The 19490-nt window shown below is 41.7% G+C and overlaps 1 protein-coding gene across 3 annotated transcripts in view; it reads right to left on the reverse strand.

Moving 5' to 3' along the window:
* Window positions 1-17934, reverse strand: part of NCKAP1 (NCK associated protein 1) — a 72427-nt gene extending 54493 nt beyond the window's left edge. For 2 of the 3 annotated variants that reach the window (XM_066619869.1, XM_066619036.1), the window contains exons 1-2: window positions 17804-17934; window positions 737-847 (exon numbers count right to left, since the gene is read on the reverse strand). In XM_066619869.1, the coding sequence (XP_066475966.1) occupies window positions 737-847; window positions 17804-17911 (219 nt within the window). In that variant the 5' untranslated portion in view covers window positions 17912-17934. Of the gene's footprint in view, window positions 1-736; window positions 848-17803 lie in introns of those variants that run through there. The other variant, XM_066620734.1, reaches the window with a different exon arrangement.
* Window positions 17935-19490: the final 1556 nt, after the last annotated feature.

Genomic DNA, 19490 nt, shown 5'->3' on the forward strand with positions numbered 1-19490 from the left:
CTGCTTTAGTCTGAAGGATCATCTAAATGGGGAGCCACCCTATTGGCATACTTGCAACCACTTTCTAACAGCAAGCCATTTTTACCTTCTTTGAAGATATGCTGCTCTTCGTATTTTCAAGATACAGACTTCTAGGCTTTATTCCAAAAACAAGGTTGGTGATATACTAAGCTATACAGGATATATTCACAACATAGTGTCCTTGCTTTAGACATGAGAAAGACAGGCTTTTCAGTGAAAATGCCTTATGTGACTAGTCTGGGAGTGAGATAAAGCTCAAACAAAATAAAATAGAAACATATTTTTCCACTGAAACCTAAGTCAGAGAAGCTGCCATTGAGTAGTGGGTTTAAAACTAATAATGCCTAGTCTGCAGTTCTGACACACATGATACTCATGATACTCATTGAATTAATTTTCACTGTAGATCAATCCCACCACCTACATCTTGTAAACACTCACACTGCAATTCTGTTTTGAAAAACAGTGCATGCACTGTCTTGGGAAGACCACATTCCAAAATGCACAAGTCTTTTCGATTCCTTTGTAAGCGTTCTACATTAAACCCAGGAAGTTTTCTACAACATTCAATCCCCAATGCACAAAGCTGAACCTATGAAACCTCTGCCTTCCCTGGAGTTCTGTTATTTCCAGCATATATATATACACACGCATACAACTGCTTAGAGCAATACTTATTTAGCAGAACATTTACAGAGTTTGTTTCATTACTTACATTGTTGTTGCGTGTTTCCACAGCTGGAAATTTTCTGACAATGAATTTGACAGCTGATTCCAGATTTTTGTCAATAAGATATGATGGTTTTGCTTTTGGGTCGCCACATGCCTAGGGAAAAAGATGAAAAAAAAGAAACTAAAATATATTTTTTTCACCAAACATTTACTGTAGTTAATCTGCAATCAGAGACTAGGAAGATTTCTTTAGCTTTTTAGTGAGCAAGTGAAAAAAAAAATGAGTGGGAATTGTCACAGCTGGACTATGCAATGGGAGACAGTACAGAGATGCTCTTCTACTGGAAAAAATGTGTGAAAAGTTCAAAGCAGTTAGTGCATAACACCAGTGAAGGAAAAGTTCTGCCTTAAAAGAAGAAACAGATACTTCTAGTCAAAGAGTGAGGAAGGTTCATCTTATAATTCCCACCTTGAGTCACTGGAGCTAATCAACGCTTAGAAACCTATTGTATCTGTAGAGTGCTGGGCTTATTAGTGTTCCTTAGTTAAAGCAATTAACCAAGCAATCTGTAGTTAACATTGGTTTCTCTGCGATTTATCTGCAAGACATTAAACAACCAATACTTTCCCGCTTCTAAAGGTAAGTCAAGTTCAAATGTTCCACAGAGGTAACACTATGTAAACTACATTTTAACGAAGTTATTACTTCAGCACAATTTTTTGATCCCAGAACTGCCTTTAATACACTCAGGCCTACAAAAGAAGACCACAGCCCACAGAAAGTTATTTCCATTGGTTTTCTTATCCAGTCACATGCCTTTACAATTTGCTGATATCAGCACAGTGCATGGTAGGAGAGAAGTTAAATTCCCTATTTGACTACTATTGGCACAACAGCCAAGCTGGAGGCAAAGAGCTCCCTGTCACACACTGTATTCATATCAGTTTGGTCCTAAACCATGGCCTCTCATTTCCAAACAGAACTGGTGCTTGGTCACTTTTGCTGAGGAATAAGCTGCACATGCTGGGCAGCTGCAACAAATGGGCTATTCCAGCAGCTCCCAAACTGTGGGTATGGGACCCACCAATGGGTTACGACTCAATTTTTGTTGGATCGCAAAACTGACAGGATAGATTAGGCTATGTGCATCAAGGGTTAAACAAGCTGCTATTGGGAGTACTGCTGCCCAATCACCATTATAGCTACACCCCTTGGCACTCATAGATCAGGTAGCAGCCTCTAGGAGCTCTAAAACAGTAGTTCTCAAACTGGTGGGTGGTAACCCACCAGTTTGTGTAACACTTCCACGTCCCTTTAAGGGGTGGGGGAAGGGGGGAGGGAGGCAAGGGGGCAAGGGGGAGTGCTTTGCACTTACTTCAAGAAGGCAGGGCTGCAGAAGGTGCGGGGAGCCCTGTGCAGCCCTGCACAGCGCTCCCTGAGGCTTGGAACGTTCACTAAAAGAGGGCGCCCTCTTTTAGCGAACGTTCCAAGCCTCGGGGAGCGCCGCGCAGGGCTCCCCGCACCTTCTGCAGCCCTGCCTTCTTGAAGTGCAAAGCACACCCTTGCCCCCCTTAGCGACGCAATCCTGGGGATCATGTCGCTGCCCTAGCCCCTCCCCCGCAAGAACTTATTGAGGGAGTAAAGCTCCCTCAAAGTTTGAGAACCGCTACTCAAAAAAGTTTGGTAATCACTTGGCTGTACCAAAAGATAGTGGTCCAAAAGAGGAGCGCCACAGACTGTATCTGGACCCAGGCTGGAGCATCTCTGCATCAGTTTTGGTAAGGAAATTTAACCAATTATGCTGGTTTGACCTGCTCTTACAATGATCCCTAATGAAGAGCAGTAAATCTGTTAAGAGATGTTACTGTCTAGATCAGCTGTTTCATGACTCTGTAATTACAGCTGGTTAGCTATTTACATGTTCAATTTATTATCTTAGTAGCTACTTTCCCTCCCCCCACAAGTGCAACAGTCTAACTTCCAATGAAGACAAGCTGGGACAAAGAACAGAGCAATGCTTTACAACTGAACTGTATCAAAGGTGTACTTAACATACCAGTGTTATGTGTTCAGAAGAACATCGTGCAACAATTCTGCTTCTGCACTGATATATTTTCCTGGGTTCAAAATTCTCTTTTAGTAGAGAATCTGTGGCTCATGCAAACTATAACATGCTATGCAATTCTACACGACATAGTGACAAGCCAGGATGGCAACTTAATTAACTTTTCTACAGTAATATTGTGAATTATAGAGACAGAAGTCATGGAGTATGAGAGACTGATCTGAAAGCGGCAGAGGGAAGGTGAAAAAGCTTTGCAAACCTTCCATACTTGTCCTTGCTGGGGAAGCATTGTAACAAAAAGAGAGAAGATTACACATAAACAAAAGTTTTTAGAGTTCCCATAATACAGTGTTCAGGAATGCAAACTAAATACTATTTAACAAAGTTAAAGCTAAATGCTAATATAATTAAATTTTTCTACTGGATAGTCAACATTCTAATAGGCACTATCTATTACATATATAGTAGTCAAACTTTGTGTAGGACAATACTCAGTGCAAAACAAGTTGCATCATGTCAGCTACCCAAATAATCATTCTGAGCCAAAAGGGAGTGGGGAGGGAGTAGAGAGAGTTAACAACAGACAGCACATGCAATTTTCAGGAGAGTAGAGCAACTATCAGTGAAATGTTATTACATACCTGAAATAGAAACGGTAGCCAAGAATGAAAAACAAACAGTCATTATAGTATAACCCTTAGGCTAACTTTATAAACTTTGTTTTAAGACTTTGCAACTCTAACTCTATACACAGGAAAGGTTCTCTAAGCCGCCAGTTAACATGCCCATTTTTAAATGAAAGGCAAATACACTTGGCAACCTTCTTCAGCTACCTATACTTCCATAAAGTACTCTTTTTAAAACTGAAATTATTAAAACAATGTTCTTTGCACTGGGAAACCATGAAAGGTAGATCATACTAAATATTTTAACTACAGTCTATTCTAAATTGTTAGTGAAAAACAGATGCAGTATCAATTGCTCGGCTTCATTAGCCTCCAGAAGACTGACTCTCTCCACCATTCACAGAACCACAAATGTCTTTGTCCTCTTTTGCATCTATAGAATTAATAGGAAACAAGCACTTGGTACCGTTCAATGACTCAAGTCACCAAACACGATTCTTTCAATTTACTTCATATTACTTAATTACAAACAGGTTCCAAACAAGAATTTTTCTTCTTTATAGTTAGTCTCAATGATTCTAAGGTCATGGGAGATGCATGCATGCCTCTACTTCTCACATCTCAATCCTATCTGTCTATTCAGAAGTGAGCCCAGAGATTTGCTCACAGGAAAGCATGCATATCATTACAGCATTATACTTTTATTTTAAAATAGCATCAAAGGAATGACTGAGGGCATGTGAAAGAGTCAGTGTGATACTTTAAGAAGGAAATAATTCCTTTTCTAATCTGAGAGGACAAAACTCCCCTAGCCTCTGAATAGAATGCTTTGCATTTGGTGGTTGTGGTGGGGGGAAGAGTAGCTGCTACAGCAGATCCACCAGCCCTGGCCTGGTCGAACCCACCCCCAGGATTGTCATCTTCCAGAGACAAGGTATTTGGTCCTGGCAAAACCAAAGGGTAAGCCCCTTTGGAGAAGAGCCAGGCGCTCTCCCTTTTCAGCTACAGAAACCTTTGTGAGAGGAGGATGAACATATTTGGGGTGCTGCCCTTGTAAGAGAGGGGGTGGTGGTACATTCTAAGCTCTCTTCTTGCTCCTTCTGGCATCTATGGGATGTTGAGCTTGGTTTTGTTCAGCTTGGTGCTGTTTAACCACACCCTAGGACATTGCAACACAGAGATTGGAAACCACTGCCCTATAAATCAGCTAAAGAAAAACTGTAAATTATCAGAGCAAATAATCTTAAATGAGTTTCCCAAATCTAGCTTCACATTATTGGAACAAATTTGTGGGTAACAAATGATAACGACAACCAATGTACTATATGGTAAATTTCTCTAACATGGGTGCCTGGTCAGCTATATTAATGCAAACATGATACAACTGTTTCTTCTGCCATGATTTTAATGCAATAAAACTTGGCAAATTGGTTGTCTATTATCTGTCATAGCAGGAGATACTGAGTGGGGAAGGCATTTATTTACTTGATTTTTACCCTGCCTTTCCCCTGGTACAGATTCTCAAGGCAGCTTACAATCATTTCAAATAATAAAAACAATGGACAACAATAAATTGAGCAATAACAAATAAAACCTCTGTGGTTCATCATCAGTTAAATGCCAGTCAAATTGTGTCTGAGAGTCAATAACCATTACATTTGCCATCACAGGCCATTCTCAACAAAAATGTCTTAAGTCCCCACTGGAAGGTCCCCAAAGAGTGAGTAGTTCTTAATTCCAAGAGGAGGAAATTCCATTGTCGAGGTGCCACCACTGAGAAAGCCCTACTTCTGGCCACCATTCCATACATCACCACAACTATAAAAACTCTGATGATCTCAAAGGATGGATCAGATTATATGGAAGAAGGGGGTCCATCAAATACCCTGGTCCTGAGCCATCTAGGGCTTAAGAGTCAAAACTAGCACCTTGAATTGTGCCTGGAAATGAATAAATAGTATTAGTAGTAGTAGCTTTATAAGTAGTATTATTATCAGTAATAACAAGCAGTCAGTGTAACTGCCAGAGCAACAGCTCAAGTGAATCAAACCAATGAGCCCCAGCAACCACGTGGACAGCTGCATTCTGCACTGACTGCAGTTTCCAAACAGTCTTCAAAGGCAGTCCCATGTACTGCACATTACAGTAATCTAGACATCACCAAGGCACGGGTCATCAAAATTATAAAGTATATTCCCCCAAGCTATGGAGTTTCACAGTGAAAGCAGTCTTTCAAAGCAGAGGTCTCCAAACCCCAGCCTGGGGGCCAGATGCGGCCCGCAGCAAGCCTCTTTCCGGCCCGTTTCCAACCTCTTGTCCCCTGAAAGACTCTGGCCCACTCAACTGAGCATGACCAGAACTGTGCTCTGATTGTGTCTGGAGGGTGTTCTGAGGGCCAGAGAGGTTGAAAGAATGAGCCCATTCATTCATTTATTCACTCATCTAAGTTCCATAGCTAATTTATTTAAATTTTATATTTACATTTTTTTCCGGCCCTCCACACCACGCCAGATATTTGATGTGGCCCTCTGGCTAAAAAGTTTGGAGACCACTGTTTTAAAGGAATAGCTTGCCTCCCCCCCCCCAAGGTTTTCAAATCTTGTCTTTATTTGATCTTAATGTATTTAGAAAGCTTTAGATATTTTTTAGCCATTATGTGAGGTTTTGTTTGAGAAACCATAGACATCTGAAGTTACAATTCTCTGTGTTATGTACACAGAAATGATTAATCTTGATTTTAAGGTATAAAAAGGATCTTCTCTAAGAACTCGTGCAGGGAAATTACCCTACAGGTAGATCACAGCTGCGATACAAGGATATCTGCAAGAGGGATCTGATGGTCTTTGGAATGGACCTCAACAGATGGGAAACCTTGGCTTCTGAGCGTCCTGCTTGGAGGCAGGATGTGCAGCACGGCCTCTCCCAGTTTGAAGAGACACTTGCCCAACAAACTGAGTCAAAGAGGTAAAGAAGAAAGGTCCGTAGCCAGGGAAAAAGACCAGGGACAGACTACAGTTGCTCTCAGTATGGAAGGGATTGTCATTCCCGAATCAGCCTTTTCAGCCACATTAGTCGCTGTTCCAGAACCACCATTTACAGCACAATACCATAGTCTTCGGAGACTGAAGGATGCCAACAAGGTGTAAAGTGAATGCTATTTTGAGATAACGTTTGCATTTTTTTGCATATGTATACAATTCAAAAAATTAAGGCACCATCCCCCCACAAATGATGTTCACTTTATACCTTAAATTTGATGCTGCTAGAGGAGAGAAGAATCATTCCAGGAGCTGGGATTCAATAACTATCTCCCTCTTGGGAAGAGCACCACACTTAGGACTGAACTGTGAGTTCTTTTCACAGTAAACCCTCAATTTAACAGACTTCAGAAACAAAGGGTGCTTTTTTTCAATAAAAACCAGTCATATGTTTTGTGCGTGTGCATCTCCATTAACTAAAATGTAATCAGATTTAACAGACTTTCAGCATTAATAGAATCCCTACACCCATTAGTCTGCAAAATCAAGAGTTCACAGTATTTTATGTTTATACTGAATTATTTTTAAGTACATGTGGCCCCCAAATATTGTAAGCCCTTCCTCTTACTAACACATAGAAAAATAACTGTAAACTGCTCTGAGCCCAGGGGATGCTTTGAGCCTATGTTTTAAAACAAAACAACAATAATTATTGCTGCAACCCACTGGTGACCCCTATTGGGGCAGAAATTTATTAATATAAATAAAGTCAGAGAACTTAAAATCAGCACAATCTTTTTAAAAAGTCAAGAAGTACAACAGGTTAATGATATGCTTCCCTAAATAAAAGATCAAAGTAGTGACAAGACACTATATGGAGAGATAGGTAGAACTAATTTATTTTACTTCATAGTATTCAGAATAGTCAGAACAGTAGAGCAGTAGCAATTATAAAATGGTTCAAAACCAGAAGTCTATTGCTATTCTTTTACAAATATTAAAGTAGGCAAATGTCTCCCCCTTTCCAGTGTACCATGTGGTAAGGCGGTCATCTGCATTCAACATTTCTTCTACTTCTGGCTACTTTTTGTAGAACTAACTGATCTCACTGAGAGAAATCACCAAGAAGAAGACAGATCTCACCAAGCGTAAAAGCATCAGGAGTTGAACTAGTTTATCCAAAAGCCAAATCAAACCTAAACGAAAAAAATAATTGATACAGTCCTTTCAGCATGCTATCATTTCAGACTACAGAGGGCAGAATTCAAGGGTTTGAATGTTTTCCATAGCATAAAAACACATGGAAGCTAGCACAACAACGAGAAGGGGGTATCCTCTAGTGAAGCATCAAATCTTTTCTTTTTCATCTTGCTTTTCCTTCTTGAAAATGTTCCTAATTTTTGTCTCTACTGTTTGTAGTTTATATTTCCTATGCAGTCATGCCTTGGCATCCATGGGGTTCCATTCATGGAAGCCCCACTGATGCTGAAACCTAGGAATAAACAAATCCTGGGCATGCCAACCCTCTGAACATGACCGGACTTCAAGCATCTGAAATTTATCATACATGGCACTTACGTTAAGCAAGTTTGGCCACTCTGGTCTATGCAATAGGAAGCATGACAGAAAACATGAAGGAAATCTGAACCAACTAAAGACACTGGCAAAAATTCAGTGATCACTGGTAGTGTAAAGAAGACTCCAGAAAGTGCAGATGTAGGTGAAATGCCTTACAAGTGCAATTTGCTAGTATTGTTTCTTGAAGTCATTCAAAAATGGTGGGCCTAGGAATGAGAATGTCTTCTTCCACCTTCTAGAATTAAGAATATTGATAAACCACTTTTCAAAAGAGTAGTTTACAAAGCAGTTTACATAGAAGTAAACAAATGGTTCCCTGCCCCCAAAGGGCTCAGAATCTTTTAAAAAAAATACAAAAGAGATATCAGCAATAGTCACTGGAAAAGACACAATGGTGGGGTGGACTGTTGCTCTCCCCCTTCTAAATATAAGAAGACACCACTTTGAAAGGTGTCTCATTGCCCAATTAGCAGGAGTACTAACAGGGTCTTAATATTGACTGACTGCCTTCAACTATATTGCACACTGTCTCATATGTACATACTTCATTAGTACTAAAAGAGCAAAGAAGCACTTTTTCAATTGATGCTCCTCTTAAACTTTGCAGAAGGAGAATAACTGTCCCTTTTCACCCCAGCACAGTCTTTTCTAGTGCTGTTTGCTGGGGTTCTTTTCCATTTTTTAGATTGTGAGGCCTTTCAGGACAGGGAGCCATTTGGTTATTTGATCTTCTCTGTAAACCACTCTGTGAACTTCTTTGTTAAAAAGTGGTATATAAATATGCCATGGTTATGATTATGATGCTTTGAAGGCATAACTTCATAAGCATCATAAAAAGGCAAATTTTAACTATCTTCTATAAAACACACTACTATTTAATAAAAGAGAAGATGAAAAACACAGCACAGTTTTGCTTCAGGTACTACTAGAGAAACATAGAATGGACATAAAATGGAGCACTACTTTTTTTTTCTAAAATGCATTCATGATCTTTTATGTTATGTATTGCTCAGAAACACCAGTATGACCTTGTGCTTCAAGCTACTTCAACAGTAGAACGCTCCAAAAAACTACTCTCACAACTACCTTCAATAGCTGACACCTGCAATAACTATTTTAGTAAAGAAGGGAACTGTAATTTCAAACCCCCCCCCCTCAAACACCCTTTTGTTAAGAGCCTACTGCTACCTCCCTATCCAGCTTTAGGTTATTCTCCTTCCCTATGCACTTGCTAAAACTTAAGATAGCAAACTCACAGTTAAATGCCCTCAATTATCATGAACACAGAAAGTTGCCTTTCACTAAATCAAATCACTGGTCCATCCAAGTGCACTATTGTCTAGGCCAGGGGTGTCCAAACACCTTGCCAGGAGGACCATGTTATCTCTCTGACACTGCGTTGGGGGGGGGGGCAGGAAACATTTACAATTTGAATAAATTTACATAAATTTACATATCAGAGATGGCATGAATGAAGGTCTTGGAATTACTCAAGGCCTATAAAAGACCTTGCACAAAGCAAGGCCAGCCTTTCCTTTGCTGCCACTGCTGCTTCACAGAAGTGAAACAGCAAGCAGTGGAGGAAGCCCTCGACCCACAGCTTGCGCAAGAAGTCAAACAGTTGCCCTTAAGCTGAGAGCAGCTGTCAGGCCAGTGTGGACTCCAGCAAGTCTTTGGAGGGCCAGAGGCTCATTGTAGGCTGGGGGCTCCCTGTGGGTCAGACTGGGGGTCCCCAAGGCCGCAAATGGCCCCCGGGCCATGGTTTGGGCACCCCTGGTCTAGCCTACGACCAGTTAGAAGTTTTTCCAGTCCTGCCAACTATGATCTTATTTTTAGTGGACATTCTTGGGGAAAAAACCAAAGACTTTCTACATGAAAATGTGCACTGAACTGTGGCTTGTTCATTTAAAAGACTCACACCTATGATACATGATCTCTCAGGTACAGTATCACGGGCATCCAATTGTCTTTAACTGTATTTAATTTATATTGCCTACAATTCCCGCCAAAATGACCCAAAGGAACCTGTATAAGTGTCAACCAATCTTTGAAATTCAAACAATGCTACCATCAAAGTCAGAGACCAAGCTTCCCAACAGGCAAAAATAATTTTTTAAAAATAAAATGAAGAAAAAGTTAAAAGTTGAATGCCGCAATCCAGATTAAAGCTATTTTTCCTCCAATATGTACCAGCAATGATGCACTACACGAACAATGGAATTTCCTAGACTCATTTGCTATTTGGCTGCACGGAAATCTAGGAATTGATCAAAAGCCATCAAAAAGTAATCAAATTTATTCACTTTGGCCAATCTTCTTATATCATGTGATTTCCTGAATAGGCTACAACAAGCTAGGCATGTAAAAGTAAAATTTCTGGGAAATAAAAACTAATGTATGAGTTCAACAGCAGCAGCAAAGAAGAGTTCACGCAATGTCAAAAGAGATTCTAACACTGCAAACATCAAGTTCACAACTGACTTTATGAATTATGACTAACATCACTGGTGCCAACAGGTTCAAAAGCTTCATTGAAATAACAAAGAAATCATTACAAATTAGACCTGAACTATGAAGAAAACAAAAACCTGGAGCTTTTGCTGTATATAACCACATGTGACGCAGTTGGTGGTTATATACAGGTGGTTATATACAGGTTATAAAGGTGGTTTCGATCAGATAAGTTTTGTGAGAACTGGTTGGTGTTACTGGGTAGAAGACTGGCTTCTGGTTGGTGTTACTGGTAGAAGAATGGCTTCTAGTCCCCTTCAGAGTTTAAAAAATAAAATCAGGAGATTTTTAATAGCAGGTGATCAAAATTTCCTCAAATAGGCAACTATTGAATAGGCTTGTCACAAATCTGAAAGTAACAAATTGCAACTAGGCAGAGAAAATTTTGTAAACTACAAAACAGTGAATTCCCCTCCCCCCTTGCTTTTCAAACTCTCAATGTGCTACAAATGACTGACAGGTATACAAAAAAGGCACATAAGTAAACTTTTTTGTGGACCAGTATTTCTTCTAGATCTATTTGCAAGGATGCTCAAGCATATGTTGGAAAAATACTCTTTGAAATTGAGGTATATATTTATTTACCATCCATAGTTGCATGATTAAATTGCAAGAGAAAGATTTGCTCCTGGAACTGATAACCTGGTTAACCACAATCCAGGACAACATGCATTCAGCTCCACACCTCCACTGAAGTTTGCAACTTGCTTCTCCCACACCCAGTCACAGTATTAGACAGCCACTTACAAAATGCATGGGTTGGGGAAAATGTTAAAAGAAATGTGTGATAAGACATATGTCTGCTGCAGTTCAGAGGAAAGATAATTATTTGTCTCTCTGACACATGTAGTCTCCTGGGTACACCTGAAGTAGCCCTTTGCAAACTGAGGTCAAAAATAAAATCCTATTGTAAATAGGGTCTCAGATTTAGAAGATGACAGTAATTGCCTCAGTTTAGCCAATTAAGAGCAACAAGAGCCTCATTTTGTTCTATTTGAAAGGCTGTCTATAAAGCTTGTGTCTTATTAGCACAGACTTACCCACCACAAATAGATGTGAAGGAAGGCTTTTCATCTAGCAACTCAGAATGTTACTATGAAAAACAAACACTATACAGACAAATTACCATGACTGCTTTAGCATTTATTATAAAAAATATACTTCTTTCTGCTATACCAACAATTGAATAACACAGATGTGGGAGATTTATATTTTCCAGGAAACCCCCATAACAGTCTCCTGACTCCACAGAAAGTCACAGGATTTAGTAGAAGATCCCATTCAGAGTAGAACATGGGCTGGTGTTCAAGCTGTGGCACATTAGCACCTCTCCGCTGGACATTAATAGCTTTGAACAGGATTAAATCACAACTTGCCTTCAAATATGCTTATAAACAAGTACTATCTTAAAAAACCAAAGGAAATTGACATTTCTATACAATGTATGCTGTTTCTGAAACTGAAAAGGTTAATACCCTTAGAAAATGGTCAGTGGATGGTAGAAAATTCTTTGGGTTTTGCTCCAAAAACCACTCTGAAGAAATGTGCCACCAATAGTGACACGTGAATCCCATTTTAGATTGCAAATCTTAAAAGTCCAAGCAGCTCACCTCAAAAAATGAGAAAGCTCTAGCAATAAAAACAAATATATATGTAGAATCTGATATCTACTACTGCTGTCAGACTCCTTTAGTAGAGCTGCTTCATGAAACCGGACAATTGCAAAAATGCTATCTACCTTTTTCAAAAGTACATATCTACCTGTGATTAGGTTATCTGGCTGCAATTTTCTGAAATAAAAATACCACGATGCCATCCCTTCCCTCATATTCAAGACCAAGCTTCCAATATCTAAAGACATTGTTGAGTAAGATAACTTCACAGAAACCGTCTTCCCAAGAATGAAGCCACCCAAAAGGTACATAAGAAATTCCACCTGATCCCTATATTTCAAAACAATGAACCTTACTGTACTAGCCATTTCATATTTTGTTGACCTACAGACATTACAGAAGATGAAATATACTAATGATAGTTTTCTGCTCCCTATCCAGATGCTACTGTTCAAAATTCACCAGACAGCTGTGACACTGATGGCATGCTTACACCCACTGATTGCATAGGATAAGACTGATTAGCTTTTTAGATAAAGCTTTTTTGGAAGGGAAGAATTTTTTTGTTGGTCTCTTCTCAGAGGATCTCAAATGAAACCTACACAAACCACTACTTCTTATATAGAATAATAATAATAATAATTTTATTTTTACCCCGCTTTTCTCCCCAAAGGGACTCAAGGCGGCTTACAACAGGTTGAAACAGATTAAAAACATAATTTAAAAACAGATAAAAGCATATTAGCACATATCATAAAAACAGTAGTCAGATAAAAAGTAGTCAGGTAAAAAGAGCATAGAGCAGCAAATCATAAAAGAATCAGGCCTGTAACCAAGTATTTAAAAAATATTATAAGATATTGATAAGATATTAAAAAGGCTGAGAACTCAGAAGGCTTGTTTAAACAGAAAGGTCTTCAGGCCTCACCGAAAAGTCTCAAGAGAGGGAGCCATTCTTAAGTCAAGGGGAAGGGAATTCCATAGTGTTGGTGCCACTACTGAGAAGGTCCTATTTCTTGCTGCCACCCCACGTACCTCCCTAGGCAGCGGCACTTGTAAAAAGGCCTTCTCTGATGACCTGAGAGGACGAGCCGGATTGTACGGGAGTAGGCAATCTCTAAGATACCCTGGCCCAGGCAGTATAGGGCTTAAAGGTCAAAACCAGCAACTTGAATTGGGCCCGGAAACGAATGGGCAGCCAATGCAGCTGCTGGAGAAATGGACTGACAGAGTCAAACCACTTACCTCCAGTAACTATGCGGGCCCCTGCATTCTGCACTAGTTGCAGTTTCCGAACCGTCTTCAAGGGCAGCCCCACATAGAGCACGTTACAATAATCTAACCACTAAGAATGAGAGAGACAACAGCAATTAGTCCTGCAACTGCCATTTCATGATGAAGTCTCTTGGTGATTCGTATGAGGAGTGTTATGTAAGAGAAGGGTCGGTCTTATCTAGTCAGCTCTCTACTCTGTATTGCAGTTTACTGATCCCTTAGCTCATACTGACTAAAAAGAAAACATTAGATAACAAACACTGCAGACACCTACCAAATTCCTACCACACTATTGTTTTAGCTAATATGAAAACCAGAAACTACTTTAGTCAGGAACTGAAAAGGGGAGGGGGAAAAGAGAAAGAACACTCTTATTTTAGATCAAGAGGTAACACCAGAGACCTATAACATAGGTATGAGTTTGTAATATAAATCCAGCCACTTTTTAATCACATAATTTTTAATGGAAAGTTAAACTCTCACATCAAAACCACTGCAACTTGAAAGTACTGTACTTTCAGTTTAGCAGAATGAGTCAACTGTTAACTGCTACTGATTAGCTGCTACTACTTCCTCTTAAAAAGAAAATCTTAACCAATTCATCCAACCGCAATACCACACACTAAAAATAAGAACATAAGCAAGAGCTGAAGCATTATACCAAAGGTCTATCTAGTCCATTACCCTGATTGCCACAGTGGCCCACTAGCTGCCTTTGGGAATCCCACAAGCAAGAACTGAAGGTGTATCCCTCTCCCACTATTGCTCCCCTAAAAACTGGTGCAGTATTCATACTGCTGCTGAACCAGAGGTAGGGCATAGAAGAAAACAGAACTACTAGTGATTGATTGACCTGTTCCTTATGATTATTATCAGAGCCTTCTGCCTATTAATTTAAACAACCTAAACTAACAGCAGAGATACATACTTTCTCCTTACAGGAAACTTACTGAGGAAAAGCAACAACAGCAAAAATTCCTTAAGAACTTCATGCTTCCTCTTGCCTTCAGACATTTTCCTGTTTTAGCAAGGGCCTTGCTAAAGCACAAGAAATAACAGACTGCACTGTTTAGAATCCCATGTGTGCCATTCTTTCTTCTCCACCAACCAAACTACATCAGCAAGACTCACTGAAAACTCACTACTTTCAGCAATGGTCCTCCACAGTGATGAAATTCTGCATAAAAATCCAGATAAGAAATTGCAATCAGCACTAACTCCAAAATCAACCCCAGAATTTGTATAAAGTGAACTGTGTCCAGTCCTGCCACTTTTCAGTCTGGATGAAATGTTGTATGCCTTCACAGTTTAATCATGGTTCCGTGCAATATTCAGAAGCCTTGGGCTTTTGCATTCCTCATTTCCCTTCATAAGCAAAAGGAGGAAAGTTTTAAACTTTCAGTCTCAGTTTAAAACAAATTACAGGCTGAGTATCCCTTCTCCATTAAGGTGTTTTTCATTTTTGTTAAAAACACATAAAAACCAACATATTTTGTGTCTAAAATATCTGAATAAAACACAACAGATCGCATTTTGGTGTTTAAGATATTTTCCAAAAACTAAAATAGATTACTTTTCTAGTTAGACATAATACCTAGTGTAGGTGACACTATATCACCTACCTAGTACACTTTAAAAGTGTTTAAAATTAATAAGAATGAGAACTTGGAATAAAAACATCTAACTCCACTTTCTGCCTTTCAAATCACAAAATCTGCAAAAAATTTTTTTCAAACATCCTAACTTATCCGATATCAAAATGCGCCAAAATCCAAAACTTTACCATCCCATGAGGGTTGGTCCCACCTCAATGCCCCAAACAGAGTAGAACATGCTTTCCTGCACTCGGCTGAGCAAAACAGCAGCTTGGGACATGGCACTGATGTAATGAAGGAAGAGGCAGAAGGCTTCACATGAATGCAGTCGCAAGGGTGAACAGTGAAAAGCAGAGGTCTAGGTGCTACATCTTGGCAGTAAGTCTTGTGGATGTTGGTGGAACTTTATTCTGAGAGAAGCATGTACCACAAAAGTGCACCACAAATTTCCAAAATCTGAAATCCAAAACACTTCTGGTTCCAAGCATTTCGGATAAGGGATGTTCAACTTGTAGTAACTGCTGTAATGTCTGAATACATCAAATTCTGGTTTGTTCTAACCCAAGTTTGTAAATAAGCTGCATTTTCTGGGTTCAGGTATTTTGGCAGATTTTGTTCATCACAACTGGGATAATAAATTTAAAACACATAACTTGGATAATAAATTTGTGGCACACTGCCTTACTTTTTTAAAAAGGTCATTTTTATTAAAACACAATGCTTGGCCAGCTGGTGGGGATTCTTAGTGCCACATATGACCTCCCATACTTACAGCCTGTACAGAAGCATTTCCAAGAGATCATCAATATGTTATCAAAAGTACCTTTAATATGAATCTTTACATAATGGTACATTCACTCTTTCCAAAGATTTCTCACTCACACACACCATGTTGCATCTTCATTAGGATGGGCTAATTTTAGTCTTGCATGTTCCACCTTTAAAAACAATCCAATATCCCTGTGGTCTTAATGTGTTTCAAACCCAAAAGCAAGAATTCATGCAAAGAATCTCTTCAAAGTGAAGGTCCAACTAACCTGTGTCATATGCACTCTTGCTTAACACATTAAGTGCTTGGTTGGATCAAATCAAGGTTCACCTAGTGCAACAATATTTGCAAAACCCCAGAAGCCAACAGGCACTAGGTGGTACACTAGAAATTGCCAAGTGGTTTACCTTCTGCACACCTGTGCTTTTGAAGATATGAAGACTTTTGATTAAGCCATGGTAGACTTACATAGCTTCAGAAGTCCAAGACTGACCATAAAAGCACACACAGAGCTAACATAATGCAATGATAAACTACCTAGGGACCTCCAACTCCAAAGAATCAGAAATCCTACTATCAAAAAACAACAAAAATATACCTGTGATTCTAAGCACGTTCTTACTGAAAGCAAGTCTCACTGATTTTGAGTGTGTATGTGTAGGACAGGGCACACATATGACATGTTTAAGGGAATTCTTTTTAAAAACCTACAACAACATTTCAATTACAGTAAAGACACATTGGTAATTTCTATATTTTAGGGCCTACGTGCATATTAATGCAGCAGATGAAATCACAGTGACAAAAAAGCCTCCACAGTTACTGGCTTTTCAATTCCATGTCAGCAGTCTGTGGTCAAAATCTCTCAGAATGCTATATTGTTGGGGTTGTAGAGGAAAAACACTGATTTTTGTCACTCATTTATGCTGTGGGCTAGCGGTCAAATGAACACCACATGCTCTCCAACTACTGTCTGAAGCATATAACCTGTCAAGAATCTGTGGAAAATATCCTTTTTTAAAAATCTCAACTACTAATAACAGGCACAATCCCAGAGAACAGCTGCCATTTAATCCTGCAGAACAAATGTTCAATGAGCAGAAGAGGGGGAGAACCCCTATAACCTTCCTAAACAATAATGGTAGCCGAATACTTTAAATTATAAGAGCTTTTTAAAAAAAATTATTTCGGGGAACAAGAGAAGGTTAATATCTGCCCCCCCTTTCTGCATGACTCACAAGTGAGGTGTGGATAAGAAAACCTGCAGACTTCATAAATCCTGTAGGAGATCCTTCCTTATTTTGATACATCCATGGAAGACATTTTTAATTACGGATTTCATATGGGAAGCAGCCACCTTCTTCTGCTCAACCCATCTTCTGGAGACTTGGGGAATGGGGGGTCCTCTCTTCCTTTCTCCCCCCTCCCTTTCCATGGGGCGCCCAGATGGACCAACACAGATGGGCAGCACCTTCTCTTCTCTTGCCCCCTCCCAGCCCACTGTCCTGGTAGGTCTCTATGCAAAGCGCTTTTAGAGCCCGATCCTATGCAGGTCTACTCAGAAGTAAGTCCCACTCTAACCAATGGGGCTTCCTCGCAGGTATACGTGGGATGCACTGCAGTCTTAACCCGTGCCCGCCCGGCCCCACAGCTGCACACACTCCGTCTCGGTGTTGCGTAGACGCAACGCTGGGCAGACGTGGTGGTCAGGCAGCCAAACACGGGGGCTGGTTCTCTGCCTCCGCTCCAGGGCCGCGCAGGCCCCACACCCAGCAGGGCCGCTGACTCAGGCTAGACCCAGCCACGCTTTCCTGGGAGTAAGCCCCATTGGTTCCAGTGGGGCTTACTTCTGAGTAGACCTGGAGGGGCTTGGGCTCTGAGAGGCGGGGGCGAGGGGGACGACGCCGCCGCCTCCGCCTCAGGGGCTGGCCGGGAAATGAGCGCTGAGGAGGGAGGAGAGCCAGTTAGGCCGCGCGGGGGCAGCCAGGCCGGACGCGATGCGACTGCGGGGGGGAGGAGGAGGCGCCCCCCAACGGTCGCCCCCCCAGCAACGGTCGCCCCAACGGCCGCTCCCCCCTCCCGCCGCCGGGCGCGCGCACCTTCTTGATGTTGTAGAGGCGCGTGAGCATGCCCACGCCGCGGTCGTTGAGAATGGTCAGCTTCTCGGCCAGCTTCTGCTGGCTGGGCTGCAGCACCGCGCGCGACATCCTGAGGGAGAGGCCGCCGCAGACCGCGCTCCTTCTTGCCCCCTCACAGCGCCTCCATCGCCCGGCCGCCGCCTGCCACTCTCAGCCTCCTCCTTCGCTAGGCGTGGTGGCGGCGGAGACGCTTCCCCGGCGGCTGCCCACAGAGAGGCCGGGCTCCTCCGGCCCACGTGACGCTGCTCTCTGCTGCCCTCTCCAGGCGGCATTCCCCGCCTCCCTCAGGCAGGGGGACGTGCGAAGGAGGGGGTCCCCGTAGTGTTCCCAGGAAAGTCTGCGCAGGATCGCAGCCGCACAGCGGGGCTGGGCTGTGTGACACACACAGAGCCCGCTCTGGCTTCAGAAGGTGAAAGGCCCCAGGCAGCCACTGAGCTCTTTTCTTTACCCAGCGAGCACTCAGTCTGTGGAACTCCTGGCCACAGAATGCAGTGATGGCTTCTGGCCTGGATGCCACAGCCACTGAACTCCTTTCTTTACCCAGTGTGTGATTAGTCTGTGGAACTCCTGGCCACAGGGTGTGGTGCTGGCATCTGGCCTGGATGCCTTTATAAAAAGGGATTGGACCGATTTCTGGAGGAAAAGTCCGTCACATGGATCAGTATGTGCAACCTCCTGATTTTGGAAGTAGTCTTTCTCAGAATGCCAGATGTAAGGGATTGGCAACAGGATGCAGGTCTCTTGTCATCTTGTGTGCTCCCTGAGGCATCTGGTGGGCCACTGTGAGATACAGGAAGCTGGACTGGTTGGCTCTGGTCTGATCCAGCGGGGCTGTTCTTGCGTTCTTACGTTCACACAACAAATTATTAAATATTTCTTCACCCAGTATGTGCTTAGTCTGTGGAACCCCTTGCCACAGGATGTGGTGATGGCATCTGGCCAGGAGGCCTTTATAAAAGTGGATTGGACAAATTACTGGAGGAAAAGTCCATCACAGTCCATGCCAAATGCTAGGGAGGGCACCAGGATGCAGGTCTCTTGTCATTTCATGCACTCCCTGAGGCATCTGATGGGCCACCTTGATACAGAAAGCTGGACTAGATGAGCCTTTGGCCTGATCCAGCGAAGCTCTTCTTATGTTCTTATGAAACGCACTTCAGGAATTAAAAGCAAGAGGGAAGGAAGCACGTTCATATAGCGCCTTCATGTCAGGATCAATGAAAACGCCACAACATACAGAGCAAGCTTTCGAGACTGCCCCACACCACCAATTCACAGTGGTTGAGGATTGCAGCCCTGACTGAGGAGAGACAGTGCAGAAATAAAGAACTGAAGTTGCAGCAAGCACTGCTGGAATAAAGGCAGCGTGAACACTGACTGACCCTTAGAAAGTATATATATATATATGCTGGCAGTTGTTCAGATCAGTCTGCAGCACTGATCAGGGTCTCCTGACAGGTGGAGAAAAACACGACCCTCATATCACCAGAACTGGGGATTGCCCTTTCAAAGGTGCCAGCTTGAACAGATGACTTGAAGAAGAGAGAGCTCAGGCAAACAGGGCAGCTTGCCCATTGTTGGTGATATTAAAGTTGGTTGCAATCAAGGCATGGCCCTGCTGCACTGACAGTGCCACAATTCCAGGTTT

The sequence above is a fragment of the Tiliqua scincoides genome, chromosome 1 (assembly GCF_035046505.1).
Source record: "Tiliqua scincoides isolate rTilSci1 chromosome 1, rTilSci1.hap2, whole genome shotgun sequence".
In the NCBI taxonomy this organism is placed as follows: Eukaryota; Metazoa; Chordata; class Lepidosauria; order Squamata; family Scincidae; genus Tiliqua; species Tiliqua scincoides.